General features: G+C 39.0%; 1 protein-coding gene across 5 annotated transcripts in view; it reads left to right on the plus strand.

Moving 5' to 3' along the window:
- The window catches only part of LOC132826230 (myoferlin-like), a 229,815-nt gene that overhangs the window by 114,016 nt on the left and 89,871 nt on the right, over positions 1-25,928 (plus strand). For 4 of the 5 annotated variants that reach the window (XM_060841916.1, XM_060841912.1, XM_060841914.1 and 1 more), the window contains 7 exons: positions 3,693-3,701; positions 3,984-4,082; positions 5,839-5,964; positions 6,614-6,769; positions 11,442-11,533; positions 14,297-14,467; positions 15,086-15,228. In XM_060841916.1, the coding sequence (XP_060697899.1) occupies positions 3,693-3,701; positions 3,984-4,082; positions 5,839-5,964; positions 6,614-6,769; positions 11,442-11,533; positions 14,297-14,467; positions 15,086-15,228 (796 nt within the window). The remainder of the gene's footprint in view (positions 1-3,692; positions 3,702-3,983; positions 4,083-5,838; positions 5,965-6,613; positions 6,770-11,441; positions 11,534-14,296; positions 14,468-15,085; positions 15,229-25,928) is intronic. The other variant, XM_060841913.1, reaches the window with a different exon arrangement.

Genomic DNA, 25,928 nt, shown 5'->3' on the forward strand with positions numbered 1-25,928 from the left:
ATTCTCTCAAAAGTGCATCACGGCGAGCACTCTGTACATCTGAAAGTACTTAGAATGTACTTCAGCTTGTAACTACTTTTACAGCTAGCTTTTTTTGGAGTGCCAAAGAAATATAACTTCCAACCTGTTAAAAGATTTTAAACTTGTACAGCATTTTTTTCCAAAAAGAAAAGTGTATTTAAAAATTGTTTAGCTTTTAAAAGCTGGTAATTCAGTCTTCATCTTCCTGGGCTAGCCATTTTGTTCTTTGCTCCCAACCTGCCAACTGCTACCCTTTTTGTTAAAGGAAGAAAATGCCTTCAGTGTCAGAAATAGAAATATCCAATAATTGAAAACGTTTTTAAAGTTAGGTTTTCTATCTAATTCTATCCTCTTTCTCAGTTTTTTTTTTACTTTATTTCTCACTTACTCATCTCTGAACTCCAAACATTTTTTTCCATTCCATTTCTACCCATTTGAAAGCACTGGCATTTTGAGCTGTCGGGGTTTGGTGTAGGAGACAGAGTGAAAGAGCTCAGATGAAGATTTTCATCCATGCACCAGCTGGTGGGCTTGTGCTGAAGGTTACTGACAAAGTCAAGCTCACGAGTCTGTTGGAGACCTCTGTGTAGTCTGATGGCCCTTGTCTTACGGCAGCACAATGTTTCCAGCAGAGGTGGATCTTCCTCTACTATTCACTACTTTTTTTCATAACCTGAAGAAACTATGGCCATTGGTGCTCTCTTACTGCCTTGATGCAAAAGCTAATTTAGGGGCTGCGTGGCTGATGGACGGGCTGTAATTTCTAGTCCATCAAAGGAACTTGATTAATCCTCCACCCAACCCACTTTCTTTTTTTGCAAAGTGATCTTGTACTGCATTCCAGATGAAGATTTAAAACCGAGGTAAAATTGTCCTGTAATCCCAGAGGACTATGGGGCAGCTCTGTCATTAGAGATGGCTGGTGAGTTTAATCTGAGGGTCACCATGCCTCTGGCGAGAGGCAAGGTTGGGAAAGCAGGGTCTTCACGGTGACGGGAACTGAACCTACACTGTTGGCATCACTCTGCATCACAAGCCAGTCAGCGAATCAGCCAGTTAAGCTAAAAATATTGCAGAATTGGGGTTTGTGCGAATGATGTGCAGGACTGCAGAATTAGGAGTGTGGATGTCTGTGGAAGGCTGCAGAGCTATGAAGAGGTGAAGTCTAGAAGGGAATTGAAAACCAGCATGAGAATTTTTAAAATCACAATGTTGCTTGTCTGTGGGCCAGAGTAAATCATTGAGCACTGGGGCGATGTGCAAATGAGACAAGGGCAGAAGAGCTCAACCTCCAAGAGGCTAGAATGTGGAAGGTAGTCCAGGCATTCACTGGGATGATTGAGTCGAGAGACGTAAATAAGGGTTTCAGCAGTGAGATGGTAGATGGAGGTAAAAACGAGGACTGCAGGTGCTGGAAACCAGAGTCTGAATTAGAGTGGAGCTGGAAAATCACAGCAGGTCAGGCAGCATCCAAGGATCAGAAAAATCGGCATTTCAGGCAAAAGCCCTTAATCAGGAATAGAGGCAGGAAGTCTGCAGGGTGGAGAGATGGTAGATGTATAACAGTGAAAAATGGACAGGCACGAATATTGGGTCTGAAGTTAGTCTCTGCTTTAAAAGTGACAACAAAATTGTAGTTAGAGTGGCTTAATCTCCAGAATGTTAGCAATCAGTAACTAGAGGAATGAGATTGGAGTGAGGACTGAGAATTTTGACTACGGTCGTCTGAGTATTTTGTTCTGTTTAATATTTTTTATAGTTTAAATATTCAAGATGTGTGGGCCAGAGTTAGACCAACTAAATAGTTAGTGCATAAATGAGCTACCTTTAGCAATATTGAGAATTTACATAACAGACTTAGGCCTGTTTTGATCCTGAGTTCCTTGAGTTGACAGTTCTCGGCCATGGTGGTAATTGTATTCTGGATGTTAACTGTACTGTGTGGTCTTAACATTTCCATGGTGCACTGTCTAGGCTTGGGATACGATGTAGGATCTGCATCTGGGATGTGATGAGCAATGAGAAACTTGAGCTGAGCTTTTCCTTCTAAATACTGTAGCTCATGAGGTTCAACTACAACTGGTTTCTCAGCTCCAATTTCCAGCCCATATCCATGTTGTTTGCCCCAGAATTTGGTTTTAATTTGATGGCTTGGTAAGCAACCCTTTGATTCTAAATTAAAGTTCCACGTTCACTGGAAGTCGGCTTTTTCGTTTTCAATCCTTTCTATTGCTTCTTAACTCTGTTCCAAGCTACATCGCATGGTCCTTGTTTAAAAAAAAATCCTAACGTGCATTTTTTTTGAGGTTGCAATTCGAATAAGGACTTTGATCCTCCAAGTTTTAATTCAAATTGACTTAATTCTGTACGGTTTGATAAGGGGAGGGTTTGAACTTAGTTCTGAGATAGCTCTTCACGTTATGCATTGTCACATTTGAACTACAATAAATCTCTGAAGGCCATTTTAACTTTTTGCATTAGACTTTCAGCTACAGGTTTTTTTAAAAAAATGATTGTGTACTGTGAAAGAAAATTTCTAGTTTGGAACCCTATTAGGAATCCCACGGAGAACTAGCTATTGACTGACTCGACTATTTGTGATTGTAAAAGATTTAGTGATAGAAAAACCTTATTATCTATTCATGTACAGATGCAAATATTTCACTCCCAGATCTCATTTATATACAGTTGATCATAAAATCTTTTGCTTTCAAAGACACAGTATCTCCTATGCTAGCCTACACAGACCACAGGTTAAACCTTTGCCAAAAAAATCGAACAAAGGCCATTTTAAACTATACAGCATTGTTAAAATCCTTATCTTTTCTTATTATAAAAAACTAAAGATGGTGCCCACTGATTCTGAAGGACTGGCTGCCTTTCGATCTTCCCAGGTATGTACAATGGTACTGTATTTTGAAGCTGTTAATCATTTAAAGACTGTGTCTTGACTTGTTAATAATGCTGTGTGGATTTAAAAAGTTCAGTGAAGACTGTGTAGGCTGATAGAACGGGATAGTGTCTCTAAATCCCGTGGAGGAAATTTGAAACTTTTGGATTTGAGACTGAATTGGTTGATTTCTATTCCATTCCCTGTCATTAAAAAAAGCTTTATGGAACTCTGTGCATGATCAGTGCATAAATTTGTATTGTAAGAAAATTTCTGTTTTGGAATTTAGTGGCATTACTAACCAATACTTGTTCATTACATACCTTTCACCTTTGCATTGTACACAAGTCCTGTAGTAAATAGTTCTGTTTTATTCCTCCCAATAACTTAAATTCAACTTTTGATGGGAAAGAAAACAATGTTAACTAAGATTAGAAGCTCTAATCTGATTTTTATTTTTTGCACTGCATCATGACACCAGATTTGGCATGCGTTCAAAGGGAGGAAATTAAACTGAATTAGGAATTAATCTTGGTGTAATTTCCTGATGAGGTATGTAATAAACACATGCTTTAGGAATTTTCTCTCGGTGGGAAATGCTGGGTTTATCCATACCGAAACCTTCTCTCCTGACCCAGAAATTGATTACGCTTTCCTACCTAACTGACATTTTAGCCATTTGAGTGAAAGAACTTTTTTTTATCACTAATTAGATTTATCCTTCTTTCCTTTTCCATAATTTTCAATGTGACCTTGATGAATGATTTGATGCTGTGAACAGGCTGCCAAGGTAAGGCTGATTTTGACATTTGTAACTTGTTAAATGCAAGGTGCAGTTGAAATGGCACCCATTTGTTTACATTTTTGTAACCAGTTTCAAGGGAAATAGTAGCCATTGCTACTCCGAGGAACCTGGTTCCCAACCTGCACACAGGAAAATGAACCGGTAATATTGGAATCTCTCGGATTGCAACTGCAGCTGCCGTTAACATTTTGAGTGTAATGCCCCTGTGGTTCCTGCCTGTCACTTTGTGTACAACGCAATTAAGGAGATTTTCATTTATATTTTTAGGAGGAAGAGGCGATTGATTGGTGGAGCAAGTTTTATGCATCTATAGGAGAGCATGAACGGTGTGGCACTTACATCCAGAAAGGTTATGATACATTGAAGGTAATGTAGTTTTGTACTTGATTCTGTAATCTCTTTATTGCTTTAAGTATACTTTTTAATATGAATTGAAGTATTTGGAGAGAAAACGAATGAGACTTCCTACAAGCCCAATGCAGTTAAAAATATGATTGCGATGCCAGTGTTTGACTGGGGTGTACGGTTTCTTTAAAAAAATCACCACCAGGTTATAGTCTAATAGGTTTTTTTTGAAGCGCTGCTCCTTCAACAGGTGCAACCATCTGAAGAAGAGGCAGTGCTCTGAAAGCTAGTGCTTCCAACCTAACCTGTTGGACTATAACCTGGTGTTGTGATTTTTAGCAGTGAAAATATTCCCACTTGCCTTATTGTTCTATTTAAATCTTGTTTCTCAATGGTGTCTTGGAGGAATGGCTTTAGTGAGAATTGAAATTGCAATGGTATGATGTAATACTTTCTACAGAGAGAATGGAGCTCCAGCATTTTGAGTATGTTTGTTTGAGTTACAATTGGAATGTAGAGCACCAGTAGTCAGGCTGTGAGATTTCTTCATTTGAAACAGTCCCAACTGATTGTTGAGGGAAATGACAAGTTTGATCACATTATGATAAGACTTATACTATTGGGAGATATTTTGTTGGTTTGTATCAGCTTTCATTTTTGTTTACGAGCAATAACTCTGTAGTCCAGATCTATGAATTCCACGAGATGGGATTTGAACCCATAATCCAGACCATGAGACTAGGTCCTGGATGAATAGCCCAGTTAAATTATTACTTCACTGCCGTCTCCCTTTTTGAATTTTATTTTTTCTCTGACTGTAACTCAAGTGCTAAGTTGCTAATCTAGCTGCTTTCAACCACTTTCTGAATTGATGCTAGAGCCTGTGTTGACCACGATGGTTCCATTGTCCGATAACTCATTTGGACTTGAACAGCTTTGTGTTTAGATTTTATAATTTGATGGACAGCTGCTTTGAAAACCTACACGGTCTCTGAGTATTTGTAATCAACCTGTTCAGTGATGTTCTCTCTCACATGTCTGGAACAGGTGGGATTTGAACCCAGGCATCCTGGGTAAGGACTTCCAAGTCCATGTACAGCAGTGGCTGAAGTATCTGGAAGTGAATGTCAATATGGCATCAACATGTGCTAACCCTAGGGGCAGCCATGGAGCTTAGAGTGAGCATTGCATTTATTAGAGCATAACTTAATTGTACCTTCATTAAAAGATTGTAGTCTGCCCACATTTATACATTCTGTAATTTTTCATGTAGCTATTTTGATGAGTTGCATCTCCCTTTTTAATGTAATAACTTTGCACCAAAGTAAAAGCTTTTACTAATAATATAGCTCTGTTCCAAAATAATCTCTCGTGGAGGACACATCAACACAAAGCTAAATGTTCCAATAGGAATTGATATGTTACCTGTTCTTTTTTTAAAATCCTGACTATTGTCTCTGCCAGTTAGATTCTGAAAAGGTCTGTTTTCTGCCTTCACTTGAAATTGAGTGTTTGACATTTTGTATTGCCTGTAGACATGTAGCCGTCAATGTAATTAAGAGAGATGATTTTAAAGCTGACATTGCCTGGATATTTTAAGATTACACCTGGCCTGAACTGTTGCCAATAATCAGCCCCACATCAGCTTGTATCTAGATAAGGTGACTTTGCCTTCCAGGCAAAAAAAAAGTGGGACTGGCTGGTGATGAAAATTGCTTTTCGTGTGTGTATCACACTCTCTCATTTAAGTCAGCTTCCTCAACTTCCTTCACTTTAGGTGTACACTACAGAACTGGAGAATGTTCCAGAATTCAAAGGCCTGACTGATTTCTGCCACACGTTTAAACTCTTCCGAGGTAAATCAGAAGAGGATGAAGACCCATCAGTTGTGGGTGAATTTAAGGTAATGGCCTGTTCAGTGAAAGCATTATCCAAATATATCTTCTACACCTTGCACTATATCATAATAGATATGCAGGACCAGCCAGAAATATTTGAAGTCACTCTCCTATTTGAGGAAACACGCTCTCAAAATTTTCAGGTTTATTGACCATTTGAGAAATCATTCAAAAGATAGCAAGTTATTCCTGAAACTAATGAATTCTCTATCAAACTTTGTTTAATGTGACTGGTAATTTGATCTCTGCCTTTTAGAGTTCCCTAAGGGTTCAAAATGATAACTAATGTCCAAGTCCTCCTCCGATTGTGTGAAATATCTTTGCTTTTATCCCTTAACGTACAAAGAGACAAGGGTGATACTTGCAGTGCACAGTATTATGCCCCACTGGGGTCATGAACTGAAAATCAAGGCACATTAGTCAAAGTTGTCGCAAAAGATTTAAAAAATTTAATGCAAGTTTGCAACGTTCTCAAATTTACCTGCCTTTTTAAACCCAGGCTGACAGAACAGGTTTATATTCATAAGGAGTTGCTAGTCACTTAAAAAAAAATGGTTATTAACCTACAGGAAGAATCTATGGACTATATTTTTTTCTGCCCCCTTTGCTCTAGTTGATGTTGACTTTTTTGTTTCCACTGCATCTGTTTTGTAGGGTTCCTTCAAGATTTACCCTCTGAGTGATGATCCAAATGTTCAAATGCCCCCACGTCAATTTGCTGAGCTTCCAGATAGCGGAGCTCAGGAATGTTTGGTGCGAATTTATATAGTTCGAGCCATTGACTTGCAACCGAAAGACAATAATGGCAAGGTAAGAAAATAAGATATCGCACGGTAACGAGTGTATTAAATTTGCAGTGGCGACACACAAATCCAGTGGCTTCCTCCAGAACCGGTTAGAAAAGAACAAGCCTGATCCCTCTTTCCCAGGGCTGCCTTTCTGCCTGTCCTTTCAGTTCCTGCCAGAGTCTGGCTGGGAAAGCAACATCAAAGTTCGCTTTTTATTTTGTTGTCCAAGGAGACAGCCAGCTTCTGAAGCCTTGTACAAAGTAACCATGACGATGAATGTGGTGATGGGCTAGATACCAGTGGGTTTGAGAGATGGTTTCTCTCATTTGCTTATGGCACATGGGTGTTGCTGGCTGGCCCAGTGTTGATCACTCGTCCTTAGTTGACCTTCAATTTGTGATGAGCTCCTGCTACAGTTCATGTGCTGTAGGTCAACCCACAATGCCAACTCTGACTCTAGTAGGGCGGCACAGTGGTTAGCACTGCTGTCTCACAGCGTCTGAGACCCAGGTTCAATTCCCGACTCAGGAGACTGACTGTGTGGAGTTTGCACGTTCTCCCCGTGTCTGCGTGGGTTTCCTCTGGGTGCAGTCCAAAGATGTGCGGGTCAGGTGAATTGGCCATGTTAAATTGCCCGTAGTGTTAGGTAAGGGATAAATGTAGGGGTATGGGTGGGTTGCGCTTCGGCGGGTTGGTGTGGACTTGTTGGGCCGAAGGGCCTGTTTCCACACTGTAAGTAATCTAATCAAATGCCGTAAAGGAGGGTTTGAGGATTTTGACCCAAGGACACCGAAGGAATGATGATCTATTTCCTTTGCCTTATTTTCCCTGGGAATGGTTAGGTCAGCTGGAACATTGAGGTTTAACCAAACCTCTAAACTTGGGGCATGGTAATATTCAAGTACTAATTTGATTGCTGTACTAAATGAGCCACTTTTAACAGAAGTAATAGTACTTTTTATTTTCGACCCTGAAAAGGATTGACTTTGTGTTAGCATATACTCTCAAAGGCCTGCCTTGCACGTGGGTGTTGACTGACCTTGTCCGCACTGTTTAGCTGGAAATAGGACCAGAATCAGTTACATTTTTGCCCTACTACTGCCTGCATATCACCCGCCATTACCATAGGGTATTGGTGTCAGTGGAATGTATTCATTATTGCCTCACTATGATAAGTAATCTTCGCTCCAGATTGGAACTGAACACTTTCCTGGTCTGCATCCAACATAAGTGGAACAGCTAGTTTTGAGGCTCTGTTGTTGTTTTGTCTTTATGATGCTACTTCTACAAGTCAGAACGTAGAGTGAAACCTGGTTTGATAAACCAGCAGTTTTACTTTTACTGTGTTCACCACCATGGCCGCTCACTGATCATATTTGTAAGAGACTGCCATTGTACATTTAACAAAAGAAAATCAGTTTATTACACACACAAAGATAAAAACACTCGCTATGGTATGCTATACAGAGCGAATTAGAAGTCTCATTATATGCATCAGAAAATAAGATTCAACTCCTTTACACTCCACAACAATTCAAACTTCAGCAAAATATCACCCTTTCCCCACCTTGTTTAGTTGGCATAGCTGCAATTGGTGTCTTTTCAGCATATTTTGGATTCTCGCAATGTAACTTTTGTCTCTTCCTGAGATCCTTAGATGAGGTGTAAGTATATCTCATTTAGTCCTTGACATGTGTTCCTTAAAACTCTCATTTAACAATCTTGTCTGGATGTTTGTCTTTAAACACTGCTTAAAGTCTTTTGTTCCCAGAACTTTCCTAAGGAGCTAAGAAGCCTCTTGGATAGTCTTTGATTCCTCCTGACTATTTTGGGGATGGCTAAATGGCATTGATGTTGCAGACCTTTTTCTCTCTGAAAGAGCTCCTCATTGAAAGAAACTTATCCATGTACCACCTGAATGGTCCTGTCTCCTTTTCTCTTTCTAAAGAGAAACTTGTTTTCTGAATTTGTCAATCAACCTTGTTGCTAGCCACCTTTTTATTTAAAAACACGTCGCTAAGGCCCTAAATTTCTCAACTTCAGAATTTTTAAAGACCTAGCAGATGCATGTGAACAAAATCTCAGGCAGCCTGACACCACACTCTGAATTCAAAACATTAACTCAATCTGCATCTTCCTCCTTAATACTTAAAAAAGACAAATGTATATGATGCAAATGTCTGCACATGGCTTTGAGTTTAGAACTCAAGTTACTAAATAATAATCGCAATATATCATGATTCTTCCCACATTGTTCCAACAAAGAATAATGGTCGGTATTTTCACTGATTTTGTTTTAGGTTCTCTTAATTCAACAAATGACTCTTCTTTCTTTTTAAAGACTTATTGGTTCACCTTTCCTCAGGGAAAATTAATTTGAGAGCAAGGCAACCTGAGGCTTGACCAATCTTCTCAGCTGTTTTCTGGTGTAGTTGAAGGGAAATCAATCAATTGCGCTAGGATGAAATAATGGATGAATTATCAGTGGTCACTCCTCACCAGCTCTTGCTGTGAGCTTGCACTACCTGCAAAGGGTCAACATTGTATGTTTTAAACTGCAGTTATTTATGGTGAGATTGAGGTGACTGCAACACAATTAACAGGTGGACCACTTTTGCCCCAGCTCCCCCGCCCCATTTCTTCCAGCCACTCCTTTTTGTAAATGTATCCCACTATCTCTCCCTACCTACTGTATAGCCGTTAGTTGCCCTACTGAGTTTCTGGTACTTGATGGGCATCTGTTCAGATATTTTTAATCAGAATCTTCGTGTGTTATGACATACCTCTGGTACAGTTGAGACTTGAACCTGGGTCTATCTGATCCAGAGGTGGGGACACTATATACTGCACCAGAAGAGCCCTGGTAACTATCCTTTACTAGGAAAGGAGCTAAATAATATTTCCAATTCCTACTGCAGAGGTAACCCAAAAGAATGAGCTAGTTGACACAGTGGAATTTTTAGAATCAAGTATTTGATTCCCAGAGAGAGTGATAACTTTGAGAAATAGATCTTTTTAAAAATGACCTATGCATAGTTCACTTTTTGACTGTTAGCAATAAACTAAAATAGCATCAATAAATTGCAGTACTTAGGAGACTGATACTTTTAACTAGCGCAAAGTGCTTCTCCTTAACAAAAAAAGAAAACCCCATACCCTAATTATGCACTCTACCATCCTCTCCCAAGGTAAGTCTTGAGTCCAAATCCTGAACATATTCCACTTTAAACAGGGTCCATTTTCCATGTGATACCAGGATTAATCATCCTGTGTCCTTTTAAACTTTAGTTCTTTTCACTGAATCCATTTGTGCATAATCAAATAGATTTCCCACATTGCAAGGTTCCCTTTGGTTCTGTGGTTGATATTCATTTAAACTTCAAACCATCCCCATGGGGAATTCTGATCCACTGAAATTAAGTGCTTAAAGACCAGTAGTGAAGGGTAACTGAAATGGATGGTGTTCCAAATCCTTGCTTTTCTATTTCCTCCTACCCCAATTACTTTTGTTAAAGTCATTCTTTTCTTGTGGCAAGTTATACCAAAATTCACTTGTACAACAATGGGAATAAATATTTTTTTGTTTGGACTTGCCTATGTACTAGGCCAATTCGAAGTAATTTGCACGTAACACAAAATCAATGCCAAATGATTTGAATTTGGAAATTTTCTAAACTGTATAATTAGTTACAGAACCATTTAAGATAACCATTGAACTAGTTTTCTAACTTTATGCTTTCATGGGAAATGAGTTGTTGTCAGGATGAGTACTTGTTGCTTATTACTAATGGTCCTTGAAGGTGTTGGTGTACCACTATCTTGAACGCTATAGCCTATTTGCTCTGTGCTCTTGTGGAAACTGTTCTGACCTTTCAACCCTGTGACAGCAAAGGCTTAGAGAGAGAGAGAACCCCTGTGAGGATAATGTGTGGCTTTGAGGAGAAACTAGTGGTGGTGTTCAGAAATGTTTAGAGTATAAAAAATGCAAGCAGGAGTCTCGTATTACATGTGCAATCCGTATGAACAAAGTTTAAAAATTGAAAAACACCAGGCTATAGTCCAACAGGTTTATTTGGAAGCACTAGCTTTGGGAGCGCTGCCCCTCCTTCAGGTGTTTGTGGTGTAGGATCCCAAGACTCTGAACATATAACTTTTTTGTTTTATGATCCTCCTCCACAATCACCTGAACGAGGAGTGGCGCTCCAAAAACTATACTTCCAAATTAACCTGTGGGACTAAACCTGGTGCCTTGTGATTTTTAACTGTATGAGCAATGGCTGCCTGGTGCAAAGTTTTAGTTTTTAAGTGAAGTGTGAGAGACAGTCATGCTGCTGATTGTATGTTTAGCCACTTCTGTGTACCTCTTTATGACATGAAGTGATAACATGTAGTTTTAAACAGCACATGACAAATTTGTTTAAGGACTTCACTTTGCACAGGTGAAGAAAAAAAATGCACATGATCGAGGGATGATGTTGTGAACCTTATGCTGTGCCCCACCATTCAATGCAATGGCCCTACCTCCAAACTCTGCAACGAGCAGTGGGGTGATTAGGCATTAAATTGTGCTCAGTCTCCCTGACATATGTGCAAAAACAAGCTTGCAGTAGAATTAAGAGAAGGGTTTTGTTTGGATTCTTGAGTATGGTTCACTTTTTAAGGTGTTTTCCTAATTTTATTTTCATCCATCTTAGTGTGATCCATATGTGAAGATCACCTTGGGTAAAAAGTCAATAGAAGACAGAGACAACTACATTCCCAACACCCTGAACCCAGTCTTTGGCAGGTATGTTGACATTCTTTTTCATGGTTAATGCATGTTCAACTGACTAAATTCATTTGGAAAAGTTGGGTTTAAGAGCTGTATTGATCTGATATTAAAGTCTTGAATGTTGAAAAGAAAACTCCTTATCATCTTTACTGGGGAATTCTTGTATACTGCCCATTCTTTCCCCTCTAGCATTGTGATCAATTAAATAAAGCGGTTTGTCACTACTTCTAGATCAATTCCCCACCTGAACAAACCTAAACGCCACTTCTTGCAAAGGCAATGTTGTGGCTGACCCAGCCTGACCCGCCATTCAGTTGTTAGTCTTATCAATAATTGCAACAGTACTCAAATACTGAAAGTTGGCAGCCAAATTGGAATTTGTCCTCTCCTTGTTTCATAGCAAATGTATTCCTGAAGTTGCAAGGGTGTCTAAATTGAGTTGTCATAGATGATGCAAAATTAAGTCAAATGATAATTAATTTTGCTAAAGTGGAGATATTTCACTGTGATAAAAATATGTTGAAATGAGAAAGGACTATGACTATGGACGCTGCATTTTCATTGCAATACAGTGAGTGTGATGTGCAAGAATAGCTGGCAATGCAACTTGTGGTAAATTGAAGACAAATGGAAAAACAAAATACATGGCAACTTGTTTCCATTTCAACACCAAGGCGATTGCATTAAGCTCTGTACAAATGGCCATCTGGATAAAGTTGCACATTAGTCAGAAAGGCAGGTTGCTCAGTAGTGTTGGAAATAAATCCAAAGATCAAAACTTAAAATCTGAATGAAATGTTTGGCAGTTGCATGGTGCTTTTGCATTCAGCCCCCAAGTGATTCACAGATATTGCACTTCCGTTAAATTCTAAATGCTAACTTCAAAACAAGCTTGATTTTTCAAAAAATCATTGTGCAGGTGCCATATTTCTGAAATCGAATATTTGTCTTGAATTGATGGGTAAAGTAATAATGTCACTATTTATGACCGATTTTCAATAACTACATTTGCATTTTAATGCAGTGTTCATCATGAACACTGGGCATATCCAAGCACTTTACAACAATTAGAGTAACTTTTGAAGCATCATCATTATGTTGAAATAGCAATTTGTACATAGCAATCTCCCAAAAAGAGCAGCATGATGATGGGCAAAAAAATTGTGATGTTGAGTTATGGACAAAATATTTATTAATACACCAGAAATAACTCCCCTGCTACTTTTCAAGATGGTACCCCAAGATTGATTGTAAGTCCACCCAAGCAGGCAAATGCATCCTCTGTTTCATGTCTCATTCAAAGCACATCCAATAGTGTTCTCACCCTCAGTACTGCATTAAAGAGTCAGCCTTAACTTTTGGTGCACATGATCTAAAGTGGTAATTGTTCAAACATTTCCAGGTTCATGTGTACCAATGGAATCTGACAAACCCATTTGTCCGAATTGAATCTTGCTCGTTGATTTTTGATCAAGTTTATGTGGAGGCCTCCATAATTCTTTACATGTTGAGCTTTTAAGGTTTCTAAGAAAGTCCTTCACAAAAGGTTCCTGCATTGGTTTGGAGAATTGAGGTGAGAGCTGAAAGCAAATCTTGAAATAGTTTAGGGCAGGCTGAAAATCAAAAAACAGCAGGTATTTGTTGGGGAAATTGAAGTTGGGCGATGATAGTATAAGATTCTAGGAGTGGGTAGAGGAGCTTTTGCATTAGCCAGCTGGCCCCAAAGTTCAGTTTATAGGAGGCAAAGCAGAATAAGTAACCTTGTGCCTAAAAATAAATGAGCAAAATGGTCAAGGATCTGCATTGAAGTAAATGCGAAATGTAATAGTGTAGAGGTAGTTCTAAGTGTGTTTATGCTTCTCGAGCCCTGGATATTGGGATATTCTTTCCAGATAAAGTTGCTTTTGTAATGTAATGAAATGCAAACTGTTAATTTGAATGCACTTGTAGTATTGCTATGTGTAAGACCATAACCTGATCTGTGTTTTTAATGCTGGTTGGTGTGTATGTTAGCCAGGACAGCAAGGGAACTTATTTGGATGGTACTGAGAGCTCTTTTTATACGTATATCTGAAATGGGCAAATTGTACCTCAGTTTAACATAACACCAGAAGACCAGGACAGTGAAACACTCTTGAATGAGGTTGGACTTGAACCCGTGACTGTCTGACTGGGAGGCAAGGGTGCTAACGCTGTGTCAAACCTAGTGCCTCTCTTTGAATGTGCAGTTGAAAGATATGGTGCATTTGATATTTTATGAATTTCATGTAGAATTCAAATTACTGAATTAGAGCAGGAGTCAAATTTTATTGAATCTTTATGATTTTTGACCAGATTGTATCTTGATGACCATTTTGGGTTCATGTGGTACAAAGGTAAATTCCGTTTCTGGGTGCATGGTGCAAAAACATTGAGCCTGATGCGACAGTTCAGAGGAGCTGACTGTGTGTAAAGGATGTATCTGGGATTATTTAGTAGCCTTCATAGAAGCTTAAGTTATACAAAATATTCAGACAAAACCGAAGCAGTGCAGGAAGGTAACAATCAAACAAGGGGCAAGGGTTCGCACTGGTGTCACGTTCCAGGTAACGCTAGAGTTAAACATAGTTGGTGTCGTTTGGACTTATAAGGAAATAGAACTTTAAAAATTGTTACCTATTAAATTCTGGTACAACGTTATGATATTTTGACTAGATATTCCAAATCTTTGCTTTAGGGGCAAAAATACAGTAGTTCTGGGGAGAAAGAACCCTCTTTTCATTGCTTTTTGTTCCTCAGGATGTTTGAAATTACTTGCAACTTGCCTACAGAGAAAGATCTCAAAGTTTCACTGTATGATTTTGATTTGTTGACTCGTGATGAAAAGGTGGGAGAGACCATCATTGACCTGGAAAACCGACTTCTATCACGCTTTGGGGCTTATTCTGGATTGCCTCAATCATACTGTGTGTAAGTATGTCTGTCCATGTTCCGCGTAGACGGTTATCTCCCTGTTTTTGTATTTTTGCATTCCTTCTCCTACCAGGAAGAAGGTTTTAATGTCCAAGCGGCCTCCTGCTTTCTACTGGTTATGCTCATGAGTAGACAATTGTGAAAGTCCTGTTCTTTCCAGGCCTATATTATAGCAATCTTTTGAGCAAAGGTTATTGAAAAATCATTAAAAACAAACAAGGAATTAGTCCTTGGTTACAAATTAAAAGCGCAAGTTTTCATCTTTTTAATGTTTAAAACTTTCAGTGGTCTGCATTGCACTCATGGTTGTTCAAATGAAGAAATTGATGTTTTGGGATTTTTTTGACTGTTCCTCTTTTTTTAATTAGCTTTTTTTTTGTCCTCTTCCTTTTTGTAGTTGATGTGGGCGTGACTAACCTGATTGAGAGCTGAAAAATGTGTTGCTGGAAAAGCGCAGCAGGTCAGGCAGCATCCAAGCAGCAGGAGAATCTTCCTGAGATTCTCCTGCTCCTTGGATGCTGCCTGACCTGCTGCGCTTTTCCAGCAACACATTTTTCAGCTCTGATCTCCAGTCCTCACTTTCTCCTGACTAACCTGATTTGCTTATTTTAACAGTTCTGGTGTAAATACATGGCGTGATCAGCTCAAGCCAACCCAGCTGTTACAGAATTTAGCCAAAATGAAGGGCCTTTCTCAGCCAGTCATCTCTAGCACCAGCCTGTCCTACAATGGTCAGGAATATTTACTCAATGAAATTGGTAAGTAGTTCTGGCATTCAGTAAAGAACTGAAAAAACAACTTTATGAGATAGGATATGGTTGTTAAAATTGACTTGTTTTCTTCAAAAAAATCATTGCCTGAATTTGTTAGGACAGAATTTGTTTTTTTTTAAAAATGTGTGGTTTGAAACTCTTGATGTTACACCCATCAGGTGAAATACAATATAAAGGCAAACACAGCATTTACACTGAGAGGGGAGTGTTTTAGCAATACAGACTGATTTTCTCCACTTCTACACAGGCAGTCAGTGAAGATTTCTTGGGGCTTTAAACTTGAGTGCCATAAACAGACAATATTTGTGGATGGATGTTTAAAACTTGCTGACTAAAGTTGTTCAAGCAGCATTCATCTATTATGCAGTAACAAACTCCAGAGGTCAGGAATCTGATCTCAGCAGCAAATGTAACTCGGAGTTTGTTGATGGTGGTCAAAAGGTAGAAATGGTTAAAATTGGTTGGAATTAGCTGCTGATTTTACACTTTCCCAGGAGGGAAATGCGTGGGTACAGACAGCTTGTCAGAACAAGATTGGGTTGGACTCTTATGTTCTCCCCATCACACTACACGCCAGTACTTGTTCGGTTAGCTTAAATAACATGGGTGATTTATCTGAGGGGCGACCAGCTAATGAAACTGCATTTCAGCAGGAGTTGCAATTGTAAGGATACAGGAAGGGATAAAACAATCAAACTGAAAAAAAGTTGCTCATGCTGAAATATGCAGTGCTTTGCTTCAGGAGTTTTGGTTGATTAAATATAGTGAGGCTGTTAACATGTTGAGGCGATGCTTATAGCTATTTCTTTACTGTGCTTCATCTTCAACAGAAGTGAATTCTAATAACGTTTTTGTGAAAATGTGACTTGAAAATAAATTACAGGAGTTGGGGGGGGGGGGGGGTTGTTGGGTATAAAAATCAGTTCTGTGGTCTCTTGTAGTCCGGTGTATAAAAGTTGCATTGCAATCGCAGCAGTGTACCAGCTTGGATAGCTGAGGCTGTGTGGCAGCAAGCAGTTTTGAGCTGAAAGGGGAAATGAAACCAGGGATGCCTCCAGTTGGAGTTTGGCAACATTATTATGTACTGAGACTAACTGGAAAGATGAAGGGCTTATGCCTGAAACGTCGAATTTCCTGTTCCTTGGATGCTGCCTGACCTGCTGCGCTTTAACCAGCAACACATTTTCAGCTCTGATCTCCAGCATCTGCAGACCTCACTTTTTCTCCTAACTGGAAAGATACTAAATATTGCTGTGTCCTGCATGGATCTAAAATTTGAAGGTGCTGATTTGATTAAAATCACCTATTTCCTCAAGTCTTTGGGTTTTTTTGGGAGGCTGGGATGGGATGCATTGTGAAATTCAGGATGTTAAATTAAATGTTTCCTGAGGCTTTAGAAGCAAATAGAGATTGCATTGAAATGGTGATCAGTTTAGTTACTGGTGCTGCTTATTGGAGGATGTACGTGTCTGGTTTTTGTCTTTAATTTCCGTACAGGGCAGAGTCTTTACAGTATGGTCACAAAACAAATCATCAGGAGACTGCATCACCCTCCCTAAAGTGGGCAGCAGCCACTGAAAGGGATCATGAGTATCATGGCTCACATGCTTCGTACTGCAGATGATTTTTAAATCAGTTGAAAACCCAGATTTTGGAGCCAGGAGCTGTCACTGTGTTCAGTTTCATGCTTTTCTGATCTTAAGTTTAAAAATCACGCAACACCAGGCTACGGTCCAGCAGGCTTATTTGGAAGCACCAGCTTTCGGAGCGCTGCTCCTTCATCAGGTGGTTACACTCCACAACCACGTGATATTGTGTGATTTTTAAGTTTGTACACCCCAGTCCAACACCGGCATCTCCAAATTCTGATTTTACGCTTTTCTAGTGATTTTTGTGAGAAATTTTATTTCCAGTTGCAAGAAAATAAACTTTCTGACGAGGGCAATATTATCGTAGGCTGTCTAATTACTTTTGGAGAAATTGCAAGTGAATGTTTAATGGGTTTGTCCCTCCTATTTCTCATACTTAATTATCTATTGATTTTGTTGCTTCTGGCACAGCAGGTATTTAAGTTTGTGTTTTGAAATCTTAAAATGACATTTGATATCCATTTGTAAGGTAACCAGCAATTAGAAAGAGAGAGAAATTTGTCCATGGCTGTGATGTTCATTATTTCTGTGTGGTTAGACATGGGCCAGTGTTGGTAATCACATCTTGGAGTTTGAATTGAGGAAATGCCACACTATTGAAACATTGCATTTAGGCTCTTGTCTAATCTCTCCATTTGGATGTAAAGAGTCCTATAGCATATCTGAAGAGTAATAAACAACTGTTAACTCAATCAACATTGAAGTTGTTTTAGCGATATGATTTCAGGCATATCTGATTATTTAACTCAGTGTTGACCAGATTGGCTGCTGCATGTGTCTACACTACAGCAGTGACAATGTTTCTAAAGTACTCATTCCTGTTCTTTAAGCTGTTCTGTGATCATGGCATGAGCATTATGCTAATGCATTTATATAGCTCAAGTTTTGAGATGTTTGTTTTTGTAATTGAAGTATATTTGATTTGGAATTCGAAATCTTGAGTTGCAGAGTTTTGGACAACGACCAAAAATTGAAACTTCTGTGCGAGAGAAAGGAAGGCAGAGGAGGTTTAGTTCCAGGATCTCCCACTGGAAAATGTTTCTTCAATCCTCCCATTTTATTCACTCAGTAATTTTAGAAATCTGCCACCGCTATACATTTTTTTTTTCTCTTGCAAAAATGAATGACTGGATATGAGAACTCCTTTGCAACTGAACTTTCCACTTGACTCAATGTGTCCAAACAGAGGGCTACTTCTGAATTGTTTTCAGTTTATTTTTCTTTGAAGTTGGTCAGCTTTAGCTAGTTTGAGCAGAAAATTATACCATGGCAGATCTTTTGTTCAATGTTGGTTACAAATAGCGATTGTTTCTTTGATATCCACAGCTGGTAAATTTTGAGTTTGGGTTTCTAACTCGAGTTACAGTTCCTGGACATGTCGTCCTATTCAGCATTGGCCTCCAACCACACTGCCACCATTGACCACCTGACAGTCAACAGGCCCTCCATAAACTGAAGGATAATCCTTGACCGTTTTTACAACTCAAATATTTCCATTACTAATAGCTGAATAAAAGTTCAAAACTAGGAAAAATACATGTACTTTTTCACTCTGCATGGTTGAAAGCAGTATCTAGGGGATTAATATTCAGTTCTAATCCTGGCGATTGGCAACATTACAACACGCTGGTTACTCTTTCGGGGGCATTCCATCCTTGAAAAGCACAGGGTCATGACCCATAGACAAAACGGTGAAATCTAATTACTAAATCTTTTGTTTGTCAAGCAGCTGAGTTAAAATGAATAGGAAACTAGGCTCTGTTTCTGGGGAAACTTCCTGCAAATTGTGCTCCAGCCAAGCTGATCTGTAAGTGCTTGCTTTGAAGGCGACCGTATCTAGTCAGTAACTTGTTTGCACTCTGGGACAGAGATCATTATCACAGGTGGCAAGTGCTACCTGCAGTGCCAATGATATCCAACACTATTGCTTTTTGTAATTATTTTTTAAGTAGACAGATACTGGTGCATGTTGGAATAGAATGCAGGGCTGCAGCAATAAAAACATGTCAGCGAACTATAATTTACCCAGTCGTTCCTTTATGAACTTTTGCTCGCTAGATGACCTGATGTTATCTGCTGCTTTTGCACTCTTGAGAGCCCTTTCTGGTTGTAATTAGACCTTTTGGAGGGATATCAATTTAATATAGCACAACTGGTTTGTTTGGCAGAAATGGTAGGAACGTTGCTGGTTTGGGATCCAGGTCCTGTAACAATCGAAATAAAATGAGAATGATTATTAAAAATGAGATACCTACCAAACTGCAAGGTTTTGTTGTAAGATCCATTATTAGGTGATTTTTCTTCAAATGGATTGCTACCTATACATGTAGGCCTATTTGTTTCAATCTAAAACCCAGCTTCTAAATCTGTTTTGTCTTTGTGCCTTAGATTTTAAACAAGTAATTTACTTTTGTCCTGATGTTGTGGGATTTGGACAAGGAGGCTGAGGAGTGACCTTAGAGGTTTACACAGTTGAGGGGCATGGATAGGGCAAATAGGCAAAGTCTTTTCCCTGGGGTCGGGGAGTCCAGAACTAGAGGGTATAGGTTTAGGCTGAGGGGGGAAAGGTGTAAAAGAGACCTAAGAGGGAACTTTTTCACACAGAGTGTGGTACGTGTATGGAATGAGCTGCCAGAGGATGTGGTGGAGGCTGGTACAAATGCAACATTTAAGAGCCATTTGGGTGGGTATATGAATAGGAAGGGTTTGGAGGGATATGGGCCGGGTGCTGGCAGGTGGGACTAGATTGGGTTGGGATATCTGGTCGGCGTGGACGGGTTGGACCGAAGGATCTGTTTCCAAGCTGTACATCTCTGACTCTATATGCCATTTATACGCTTGCAGTTTTCATTTCACACAATATTGCAGTATTTTTATCAACTGTTCTGATGGTAAAGATTTGTGTAATATTTGAACTCCGTCCTGCTTTATGGCACTTGAGTAAATGCGATACGAATGGACACAAATTACTTATAAAAATATAGATCAGGATTGAGTATTTCTTGCTGAATCTGCAATTTATATTTGAGTTGACTAGGAGATGCTAGCTTGCTTATAAATTCAGTACCTCCGAAAACCAGTTCATTATAGCGCGAAAACTGATTTAAATACCTTGTGCCTGGAAAATTAGTTCTTTACTCAGAAATTAAAATAATTAAATTGCAATTTTAAATTATTTCTGTAGCATTGAATCCTATTTTTTTCCAGTTTGAGTAATCTCATGCATGTAGATTAATGCCTTTTGAATGTAGGAGATTGATCTGTCGACATCTGAAAGCAAGACTTTGGCATTTCTTCAGTCTGTCTTACATTTTTCAGGGTCTCAACAAGCTCAATTCTTCAATTAGATATCGAGTATCAAATATGCTTTTGTTTCTAAAGTCATTGGAGTATCCAGTTGAACAGTCAATCAATCTGGTCCTTTTTTTTTTCATTTATTTGAAATGTGGTAAAATTGCACATGTAATGATGAGGGCAATGTAGAATTTCATGAGGATATTAACCGGAAGTGGGCAGATAGCTGGCACTTCAGTAAAAAGAACATGAAGAGACAGAGTATAAACTGAAGGGTATAGCTCTCTTCTATAGAAGCAGAGAGATATCTGTGAATGTGCAGAAGTCATTAAACACTTAAATACATTTCATCTGTGTTGCAATAAAGCATACTGTATCCTCTGGATGTAGGTGTGCTCACTGAGCTAGAAGGTTCACTTTCAGACATTTCGTCACCATACTAGGTAATATCTTCAGTGAGCCTCTAGACAAAGCATTGCTGATGATTTCTACTTTCAATTTGTATGTTTGGGTTTCTTTGAATTGATGTCATTTCCTATGGTGATGCCGTTTCTTGTTCTTTTTCTCGGGGGGGTGGTAAATCTGGTCCAAGTCCACGTGTTTGTTGATAGAGTTCCAATTGGAATGCCATGCTTCTGGAAATTCTCATGTGTGTCTCTGTTTGGCTTGTCCTAGGACAGATGTGTTGTCAAAGTGGTGTCTTTCCTCCTCTATGGAAGGTTATTAGAATGAGATGGTCATGTTGTTTTGTGGCTAGTTGATGTGATACTTTATCCTACATTGATTAAAAGTGGTAAAGTGGGAGATTGTGCTGAATATGCTAAAGACAAGTTAGACCTCAGCTGGAGTACTATAAACTGTTCTGGGCACTACACTATATAAGAAGGATTTGAATGCATTAGAGAGTGGACTGATATAGTTATGAAAACTGTAATCAGATCTTGAGCTATGAAGTCTCTGGTCAGAGTGGACGAAAGCTTCCCCCCCCCCCAATGTCTTCTGCACCATAACATTCTGTTGTACTTTGCCAGTGTGTGAAAGGCTAGAGGATGTGCTTGTGACTTTAGCTCAAATAAAATTGACACAAATTAAACTGTTTATTTTTCGGTGGAGCTGACTCCAAATCTTTGGAATTATTGCTTAAGTTTTTAATCTGTTCAACCTGGGTTACTATGTGCTAGGAGCAAAAAGATCAAATATAAATCCTGCCCAGTGGTAAATTGCTGCAGAGTCACTGGTCACCCTGTTTTCTCTTCTCTCCATTACCTACAATGCTATTAAAATAATTCAAAATACACCAGTAACTTAAGATATATAACATATGACATGGGTGAAGAAACAGCTTAAGTAAGGTCCAACATCCCATCCATCACTCCAAATCTCTCTAGATCATATTTTCTGTTTACAAAGACACTTTTCTGTTTAAGTCCAGCTGGCCCAGAATTTCATTCCAGTGCAGATTGCTGGTCACATCATCCAAATCTCCTTTCCTTACGCAACTCATCTGGAATCTTTTTGCATGTGGTTAATGAAGAAACCTCTCTGAATGATGTCTTGCTCCTTAATTGCGTCACTGTGATCAGATCACATGGTGACAAAATCTGTTGCCCAATACAGAGAACAAAAATTGCAGCACTGGAACAGGCCCTTCAGCCCTCCAAGCCTGCATCGATCCCGATCCTCCATCTAAACCTGCCTATTTTCTAAGAGTCTGTATCCTTTTGCTCCATGCCTATTCATGTATTTGTCTAGATACATCATATGATGCTATCATGCCCACCTCTACGATCTCTGCTGGCAACATGTTCCAGGCACCTACCACCCTGTGCATAAAGAACTCCCCACGCATATCTCCCTAAACTTTTCCCCTCATATGGAACTCGTGACTTCTAGTAATTGAGTACACCACTCTGGGAGGGGGAGGGGAAGAAACGTTTTTGCAATCCACCCTGTCAGTACCTGTCATGACTTTGTAGACCTGAATCAGGCTCCCCCCCCCCCCCCCCCCAAAACCTCTGTCTTTCTAATGAAAATAATCCTAATCTACCCATAGCCAGAGCCCTTCATACCAGGCAACATACAAGTGAATGTCCTCAGCACCTCCTCCAAAGCATCCACATCCTTTTGGTAATGTGGCAATTAGAACTGTATGCAGTATTCCAAATGTGGCCAAACCAGAATAGTAGCTCAAATCAGAGACTGAACTAGACAATTTAGCAACAAGTACATTCGTTTTTAAGTGTGAGATTTGAGTATTTATTTTACATTTGCTACTAAATCAGAAAATTTGAACAAGATGTTACATTTTCTAGTATTTCCATATGATCATTGCTATATGTAGAAGAATAGCCCCCATAAAGCACTAGACATTGCAAAATGTCTTCTAAATCAGTTTGTGTTTGCAGCTATTGCAATTTATGTAAGATCTGTCCAATCCATTTAAGATTGTATCTTGAGTGTGGCGTTTTGTCTATGATGTCATCCATCTTATTATTGAAGTGGTTCAGTAATGTATCAATTCCTGTGATTACAACTGCGACGCTTCCAGTACAAGTGGGTTTTGCTTCATATACAAATACTGAAGATCTAAATGCATCTAACATTACAACAGCACTGTGAATTCATTTATAAATGTTCTGTTCAAGTTGGGCCTTTTCCAACAGATGCCTTGCAACAAACGCTGGCTGATCATTTTGGTAACATTTTTGTCTGGAATATGGATAATACATGTTTATTGTCCATTCCTAATTTCCAGAGGGTGGTTAAGAGTCAATCGCACTACTAAGGGTCTGGAGTCATATACAGTGGAACCTTGATTACCCAGCAAGATCGCAAGGTCCTGATGCTTGGCTAAACTGTGTTATTCGGCATTTGCTTATCCCAAAAAAACTTCCTGCCAGTGTCGTTTGGATAATTGAGGTTCCTCTTGTATAGGTGAGACCGGGAAGGGATAGCAGATTTATTTCTTGAAGATTAGTGAACCAGATGGGAGTTACATAGATACTGTTAGACTGTCTTTTAATTCCAGATTTTTATTGGCTTCAAATTTCTTCATCTGGCATGGCTGGATTCCTAACCAAGTCCCCAGAATGTTATCCTTGGGTTCTGGATTCTAGTCTGGTGATGTTACAACAATGTTGCCACTACCGCCACCTATTGATTGGAAGGCTGCTTTGCTGGGTGTCATTAAAACAAGAATTTCCAGTGGTACTCCTGGTTCTTGGAGACATCCCTAGCATGTTAAAAACCATTTAAGTCACACTTTTTCTCTCAGATGCCAAGATGTGCGAGAAACCAAACTCAAATGGTCACCGTGAACATAGGATTGATTTTAAATGGGTTTCAAAATTTTATTGAACTGCAGGCAATTCAGCCAAGACCCACAGTGCTTCCTTTGCAATGACTTGCAGTGCAGAATTTTGCATGTTTTTTTAATCAGTACAAACCTACACTCTTGAGCAAAAAAATACATGCTTTTTAATAGAAAATTTAGTAGTGATTGTACTAAGTAGTAATTTCATAGAAAAGTACTGTTTCAAGCTGCTCATTGTTTGCTGATGGGATAGGAAATAACCGTCCTTTAATCATCTGGACAGATGCCAGTTCATTCCATTTTAATGCATATATCAAGAGGGATATTTGGCATTGTTTGACATCACACTTTTAGCTCTCTTCAATATGATTCTCAAGACCACTTCTGGTTCCTCTAAATCAAAGTGCCATCTCTCATAATGGGGGTTTATTGTTCAAGTCTTCAATTTCAACCTCAGCTCAGTGGTAGTGTTTTCTCTCTATTTCACGTTAGAAGATTATGGGTACAAGCTCTACTCTACACAAATATTTCAACATAATCCATTCAGTGGTTCTGTGTTTTTGCTTGCTAACGTGTTCAAACACTGCTCTAACTGCCCCTTCAAATGAAATTAAAATCTGAGGTTGATTGGGCAGTTTGGAGATTTTTTCTTTACTTGTCATCCAGGGCATTACAGTTCCCCACACTGTAGGGAACTATTGTTCAGAACTGCTTCTTTGGGTTCTGTTTTAGTCCTATTGAGATGTGTTTGTCATTTGTAAGTTTCCATGAAGAGCTGAAGATCTTTTGCATCATCTGAATATTGTGCTTACAAAGTAATCTTTCTAATTTTTTTCTCTTCTTTACATTCTGTGCATGGTGTGCAAGCATAAGTAGATTAGCTCAAGATTCTAGATTGGTTGAGAGTGTGTAAAGGCGTTAAAATCTGTTGCTTGACTTGTGGCATACACACTGACTCCGGGTCTAATGGGTTAGTCAAATTCATGTTCACGGTGCAAAAATGTCGAGGTTCGCATCAAAATCTAATTTTAAAGTTAGGCCACTTTTTTTCTCTCTAAAGCACCTATACGGCTTAAAACCACCTTCTCCAATTACTATTTTGCTACGTTCAGTATTTCTGTAACTGGAAACTTCTGTGGATCAGAGTATGTTAAAGGTTGATCAGCAAAGTTAACCCATCTGTATTATGACTGACAATCTAGCGATAGAAGGGAGCTTTTAACCTATCCATTAGAAGCAGCGCTGCTTCTGATGGGAGTGGAGTTCTACAAGTAAATCAATGGAGAAGGAACTGGCATTGATCTCAAACCTAATTTTGTCTAGGAGATTTTTTGATTCGAAGAGAGTACGTAATTAACAGGAGAGAACTGGAGTTTTAAATGAGCCAAAGTAATTTCTTCCTGAGCTGATGATTTAATGGGAGACTTGCAGAGAATTTAAATAGGTACACTACATCAGAGCTCCGACATGAAGCTTTGAAAGTGCAAAATTTATGTTGGTTAATGTTTCTATATTCATATCCTTAGAAGTCCTTACAATTGGTCTTTGTTTGTACTAAAGTTGGCAGGCCAGACACATTACATTTGGATAAGAGAAAATTTTAAGGTCATTTGACATCTTGCTATAATTCTGTCAAAGCAGTATAGTCAGCTTCTGCAGCGCAATTTGCTCCCAACTTCAATTGTTGTTTATCGCTAGACTGTTTGAATAGTTGTAGTAGCAAGGAGGAAGTTTTTACTCTTTAATTCAAGGTCAATTTATAGTGAACCATGGTATTTAGTCACACGAACAGCTGCTTCTTTTATAAGCAGGAAGAGTTCACTAACAGTTCAAGGTAATACAATAATAATTTCGGGAACAGCACAACTTCTGTTCACTGCCTTATTTTGATATGTTTTTGAAACATTTTGACATTTTGGTAACAGACCCAAAATTCCCGAACTGCTTAACACTGATACTGCTCTGAATTTTGGCGTTCACTGAATATTCTGTGGTCTCCAATTAACATTAACCATGTAATGTGCATAACGTTTCTAGTTGTATGGTATACAGTGCAAGCCTTTTCCTTTTGAGGTCACTGTGGCTTTGTCTGTTAAAATTCTACCATGCAAGAGATAGGATTTGACAGTTCAAAAGAACCGGTAGTTGGGATGCCAAAATTAGCATCCATGCCATATTTATTTGTGACTGCTGATCTATTCTCCTGTCCTCTCCCAGAAAGTGTCCTCTGTTATCAGCTCAACTTTTCTATGGTACCTATGCAGTCGAATCTCCTGAGCGCACGAGCTGTCTAGATTTGTGTGTACTGGACTGGAGGCATTTGTTGCCTTTGAAAACAAACATACCCTCTGAGGGGAAAATAAGTTGTTTTTTCATAAAATCTCAAATTGAAGCATATGTAAGGCTGTGTACCATTCAATGTCTTCTCT

This window comes from Hemiscyllium ocellatum, chromosome 22 (genome assembly GCF_020745735.1).
Source record: "Hemiscyllium ocellatum isolate sHemOce1 chromosome 22, sHemOce1.pat.X.cur, whole genome shotgun sequence".
NCBI lineage: Eukaryota > Metazoa > Chordata > Chondrichthyes > Orectolobiformes > Hemiscylliidae > Hemiscyllium > Hemiscyllium ocellatum.